Raw genomic sequence first — 6,279 nt, 5'->3', positions numbered from 1 at the left:
CTTCCCTCCAGACCTCTTTAGGAAGGGTGTGTATATGTGCAGATTTGGCAGAAAAAGAACACATTCCATGGAGGTCTGTGGTGAGCACTGAAATATCTGTAGCCCTGGTACATAGTCTAGAACTCACCTCTGGTTCATGAGCTGCAGGTGTTTGAGAGATTGCAGCCCCACCAGAGCCATGACTGTCAGAGGGGGCATCTGCACCCTGCCAGGTGCTCTGTACATACTCTGGGCAAGATTCTGGACATTCCCTTCAAGCATGGGTGGAAGGAAGGCACCAAGTTCCCCTTTCCCAAAGACAGGGAGTCATGTCTGATGACATCCCTGCAAATACTGTTTCAGTGCTCAGGGACAGCCCATGTATTTTTGGTGTAAGACATCAGTATGCTGTGCAGTGCTCTGATCAGCTGTGGCAGGTAGATGTTAGATCAATTTGAGAAGCTGGGAGCCAGACAGAGTCCTTGTGTGGGGCCAAGAGGCAGAACCCTCTGTCTCCCAGCAAGACCACTCTTCCCTTATCTTTTGTTCTTACTTTCTCGTTTACTCTAAAGCATGTTCTCCTTTCACATTTATTTTACTCTGATAGGTAGATGGCCACCTGGTTGACTGACATTCCTACCACTGATAGCTGAGTGATGTTTTTGCTCTGTCAAAAAACCAAACAAACAAAAAAACGCATTAATCCCACAACCTAAAGGTATCACATCCCCAGGGTGACTTTCCAGTAGACACACATAGGTGTCAAGGTTTGAGTGTGCTTCCCCAACACATGCACATGGTCCATGATCCACTGCAGCAGTATTACCCTAAACACTCCCATCAGGGTTCACTCATCTTCAGGATCTTCTGATTACTGACCTGTAAATAATGATTAAGCCACTGCCCCTTCTTCATTAATATTTTCTGAAAAATGTACCTGTCCTTGACCTTTTTCAGGTATAGGCCTGTCTTGCCTACCACCCTAGAGGATATAAAACATTCCCTGAGGGGGAAGGTATGGGCTGCCATCCATGCTCATTAAGGCTAAGCTATGAGACAGGACTCAGAGCCCATCTCCTCAATCCTCATCAGGGAGGGAGTGGGCTCTGGGGGAGGGCACATGATATCTCCTTCTCAGAGAGAGCTCCAGAGAGAGCACTAGTCACTTTTGGAAGCAGAGGAAGCAATCAGTAGCAGCTGAACTAACTCCTTCCTTTCTCTTAGCACAAGACCTACCATGGCCAAAAACCATGCCCCCAACACACTACACAGGAAAGACAGCACTGTTAATAGAGAACTATTTATTAGGCAAATAAGTATTGTCTCCAAGAAAGGGACTTCCTGGGAATTCTAGAGAAGCAATTTCGGTGTCATAAATAGACACGGACGTCTGAACACGGTGCCTTGCCCAGTGGTGAGAGCAGCAGGAGGCCGCTGGGCAGGGTGAGGCCTGCAGGTGGGGCTTGGATGATGGGTCACAGTCCCACTGCGGGGCACAGATTGGGGATGCTGATGATATAAGCACAGGTCCTTTCCAAATGCCCCGACTTTCTGGGGGTGTCTGCCATCGTTTCTGGTATGTATGATACTTGTAGGGTTTTGGCCAGCAAAGACAGCTGCTTGGCGGCAGGACTGACTATAGGCTGGAGCCCTGGGGTGGAGAGCAGGCCACTGGACAGGCTTTGCCAGGACCCGTGCTGCTGCCCTCTGCTGTGCTGTCTCACATCTCACTGCCCAGAGAAGGGGCTCCTGGGGGCAGTTGGTGTCTCCTGCATGCCAAGGCCCCAGTCTCTTTTCTGGGAACTTCCCAATGTCTGATGTGGCTTTCTGGGTTTCTGTTGTCCCCATGACGGCAGCTCTGCTTCTACCTGTGCCTCTGCTCTGAGCACACGATCTGGGGCTGCCCTTCCCCTGGGGGTTTTCCTGCTTTGTGCAGATTACCCTAGGTTGAAGCCTTTGGAAAAAACTCTTCATTTTATTTATGAAAAGACTATCAGGGGGACACTGTCTCTTCTGTGACAGGGTTTGGGGAGATCTGCTCCCAGCTGTATCCTCGAACATGACCTGAGGAGGAGCTGTGTTTCCTCCAGGTTGCGATCTTACCAACCCTGCATCCCCTCCACCAAGCTCTTGTGCTTTGGAGCTCGTGGGGCTCACTTTCTTTGAAGCTGGTGGGAAATTCTTATCTGGGCACAACCTTAAGGCCTGCTCAGGGACCCAAGGCTCCTGTTGCTTCTCCACATTGACTGTTTGGTCCTCCAAATGGACATGCAGCACCTGGGAAGCTCCAGTGTCCACATTGGAGACACCCTGAGCACCAGGCATGGAGTCTTTGTTAGTGTCATGGGACATGTTAGTGGGTTGGCCTTGAATCTGTCCATCCTTTTTCTTCTTCAGTTTAGACTTTAACTCATCAAGGAGTTGCTGGTTAAGATCTGATGACTTCAGATCTAATGTTTCTGGTGGGGTCACTTTAGTAGTCACAGGAGTTTTTCCTATAGTCTTACTCACATTTATTCTTTGGGAGATTCCCGGCTTGTTGGTTGTCATGATGTCCCTAGTATTGTACTGAACAGCATGGAACACCTTAGCCTCAACTATCTCCCTGAACACATTGGACATGGAAGCAGGTTCTGCTTTCTCCTCCATCTTCCTGCCCAGTTGCATTTCTACTCTGTCGCTGGAATTCATGCTCTTATCCCCTGACTCACATCTAGCCCCAGCTTGACTTGAGGGCAGTTTTGGGGAGTGAATGTTGGCTATTGGAAAATGTCCCTGATATGTTTTGCCAGCGATACTGTTTGTGACTGGCAATAGAGTAGGTCTGGCATCCCCAAGGGCCGAAACTTCCTGGACAGGCCCATGTTTGATATTAGAGGGTGATTGTCTCTGGGTCCCCTGTCCTGAGGAGGGCCTTCCTTTCTTCTCCACAACTGAGGTGGCAGGGAGAGGAGATGTGGGGACAGTGGCTGAGTTTTCTGTGCCCACTTTTTCTCCATGAAGGGGTTTACAGCTTTCTTTCAAGGGCATGAAGCTCCCAGGTTTAGAGTTCACCTCCATAAGCAGATTGGTTGAGGAGGAAGTTTGGGGATCAAACAAAGAATGGGATGAATTATCTTTCAATTGAAAAATTTCCATGGATTCTAGGACCTTGGAGGGAAGGCCCCATGATATCCCTATACGCAGTTTGGTAATATGGGCTTCCAGCATCTGCTGTGTACCAGGCTCAAGGAAGGAAAGCTTCTGGGATGTATTCAGGCAGTAGTCCCCACCCGCTGATGCTGGTGATCTTCTCTGTTTTATTTCAGTGTCAAATTTTATAGAACGAGTCTCCTCATTAGAGTGCAATGCATTCTGCGCTGTCCTGTGGAGCTGACTGTCACTGGTTTCCTCAAACTTCTTGCTCAGGTGTACTTGCAGGACCTTTCTCAGGTGTCTTGGACCTTCACTCTGCCCTGACACCACTGAGCTTTCTTCTGACCGACTTGTCATGGTTAGGTCTTTCTCAGAGTCAGATCCCACATCCTTCTCTGAAGAGCTCTCTGAGTCACAGAAGGAATCTTTTGGATCACTCTCTTGGCTTTGTCCCTCACCCACCCCCTCATCTTCCTCTAGCTGAACCATTTCTGAGCCCTTCTCATAGGAACTTCCTGATTGGTTACACTGGCCCTTACACACAGAGATCCTTGAGAGGTCATAACTGCTCTTTGACTCACATGAGTCTGAGCAATTGTTTGGAAGCCTCATCAGTGACAGAGACTTCTGGGCCCTGAGAGGCAGGCCCCACCTGTGTTGGATGAGCCTTTTTCTAAGGTGATGCTCCAATTTCTCTTGAAGTTCACTGTTGAGGGGAAACCCTATAGGATCGATGGAGCTTGAAATATAGGCTTTGGAAAGCCAGCACTGAGTAGATTTGGGAACTGAAGGACAGAAATCTTCCCTAGACTTTTGAACCATAGAGGGTAAATCCTTCAAACTTTGTTGTTTCCTCTGCAACACATTCCATTCTAGGTGTTGAATTTCAGATAATGTGAGACATTTTGATTCCTTCTGGGGTCCATGGAAATGCACTCCACTAGCCCTGTTCTTAGGTATAAAGCCATATGATAGGACCGGGAGTGGGGGTTGAAGGTGAGCCTGCAGTTGGATCTGAGTGAGAGGTACAGGCTGGGATTGGGACAAGGTTTGAGGCAGGGACTGAGGTTGGAGCTCAAGCAAGTGTGGAGGTAAGAAAAATGGAAGCACTGGGGCTTCATGGCCTGTGGAAGCATTGGTAAGGCTGTTGAAAATAAATTTTGAGGAACAGTCACCCGAGACATGGACTGCAGAGGCCAAGGACTCACTGTGAAGAGATGGAAGACCCCAGAAAAGCTGGATGAGTTTTTGCTTCAATTGGTCCTCCTTGGTCTTAGGATGTGAGTACTGCTGTACCGAGTCACGCTCATCAGGGCTGAGAAACAGTCGGTGTCTAGGATCTATAACTTTGGCAGCAGTGTCTCCCCCAGAAGAAGTCTTTGTAGTTTGGAGGGAAGGCAACTCTTGACGGAAATCACATTGTGCCAAGTTAGAAGAGAATGAGTTTTGTGGTTGAGGTGTGGAACAGAGCAATGGGAATTTGGATTCCAAAGGAGGAAGAGGCTCTGGAGGCAGAGTTTGACCCGGTGGTGAGGGTGACAAAAAATTACCCAAGGCACTCCCTGGGTTGGGGAGGAGAGCAGAGGGTGTTTGTGGCAAAGCCTCAGGCAGAGGAGGTGGGATTAGGTCTCCTGGAGAGTGTGCTGAGGAGGCAGGAGACTGAGTGAATGATGGCTCAGTCACAGGAGCTGTGCAAGCCAGAGGGCACACAGAGGGAGGAGAATCTTCCTGGGCCTCTGACAATGGCAGCAGACTGAGCTCAGCGGTTGTGTTATTATACATCTCACAGGAAGGGTCCGAACATAAACACTGATGAAAGCAGATGGTATCATGATGCTGGCCCAGGGGCCTGCAGGAGATAGGAGGTACAAAGTTGCAGCCAGGGCCACAACAAGGAAAGAAGGGCCCATTGTCCTGGTGGGGGTGGGACCACCTGAAGCCTACTCCCCCTTCACATTGCTTCACATCTGTGACTTCACAATGCACTCAGTAGCACTCACCCCATGGCATTCACCCACATTCCTGTTCCTACGGCAACCCCCTCCCATGACTATGGAAGGCTGCATTGTATCCTTGAAATTCCAAAGAACAGGCTAAAGAGGGATCAGGGAAAAGGGGAAAAGTCTAATCACCTTTTCAGGATAGGATTCAGCCTCCTATTCTTCTCTTTTTTCCTGTGGTAACATCTGAAACCTGGGAAATCAGGGAAGTGGGTTACATGTAATAAAGGCAGATGCACAGGTATTACACTGGAGTCCCTTAATGAGAGACCTTTGATTAGTATTCTCTGAAAGCCCCAAGAATTGGTAGATGAGCTCAAATGCTCAATGATATTTTTTAAGTTTCCATGTGTTTTGCTTCATTTACAAATTACTTTTATATGCATTATCTCATTTAATGTTAAAACCACACTGGGAAGCAGAGAAGTCAATGGTTACAACAGTGAGGAATCTGAACAGCCTGAAGCCAAGGTACTTTCACGAAGTCAAGGACAGAAGTTCTGACTCTGGACACCTACTAAGTCACACCCAATGCCCAGGTCCCTCACTGCTTCATAGCAGGGGTAGCTGAGCAGAGGATCTGAGAAATCTCAGGTTCTGACTGCCTTTCATGACCTTCCCCTCTGAGGGCTCTGTTTTCTGATAGAGACTCTACCAACCAATGGAGATCATGGACATAGTACCACACAGAAAAGACAGAGATATAGTTCCCCTTAGAAGGCTTGGGTGAGATAGGAAGCACTTTACCTTTCAGTGTCCCACCTTTCCTTCTCCTCTTGGCTCTTCTCTGACACTGAGAATAAGAAAACAATGAGGCATTGGGATTTGTTTCTCTCACTTCTCTCCCTAGAAACCCCAAACATTTACTATCCAAGAATTATGTCCCTCTGAGCCAACCACGCTCATTTTAATCAATATAAATATAGTGTTCCCTTTTTAAACCAATTTTTAAAGCTTTAAAATGCTTTTCTTTTAATTTTTCTTCTTAGAAAAGAACAAGGATGAATTTTTATCTATGAGATACACACTCGATACTCACAGGTCCTGTGCTCACTGTGGGCATATAATCTGAGGCCTCTCCTTTCTGCTCCCTCGGGTAGGACCCCATAACCTGGTAAGGAGCTCAGGCTGCAGCCTCTGCTTAAAGGTCCTAAGAGGCTCAGCT

The 6,279-nt window shown here is 48.0% G+C and overlaps 1 protein-coding gene across 1 annotated transcript; it reads right to left on the bottom strand.

The window, feature by feature from the left end:
- Positions 1-1,329: 1,329 nt before the first annotated feature.
- On the bottom strand, positions 1,330-4,896 carry LOC114491905 (spermatogenesis-associated protein 31D1-like). The gene has a single exon (XM_028506220.2). It carries the CDS (start codon positions 4,894-4,896, stop codon positions 1,330-1,332), a length of 3,567 nt encoding a protein of 1,188 aa, XP_028362021.2.
- Positions 4,897-6,279: the final 1,383 nt, after the last annotated feature.

This window comes from Phyllostomus discolor, chromosome 3 (assembly GCF_004126475.2).
Source record: "Phyllostomus discolor isolate MPI-MPIP mPhyDis1 chromosome 3, mPhyDis1.pri.v3, whole genome shotgun sequence".
Lineage (NCBI taxonomy): Eukaryota > Metazoa > Chordata > Mammalia > Chiroptera > Phyllostomidae > Phyllostomus > Phyllostomus discolor.
Note: the sequence above shows the minus strand (reverse complement) of the source record. Positions and strands in the feature narration are given on the sequence as shown.

Excerpts from the sequence above, each read along its gene's own strand:
- LOC114491905 (XM_028506220.2), bottom strand. The coding sequence starts at position 4,896 with ATGTATAATAACACAACCGCTGAGCTCAGTCTGCTGCCATTGTCAGAG.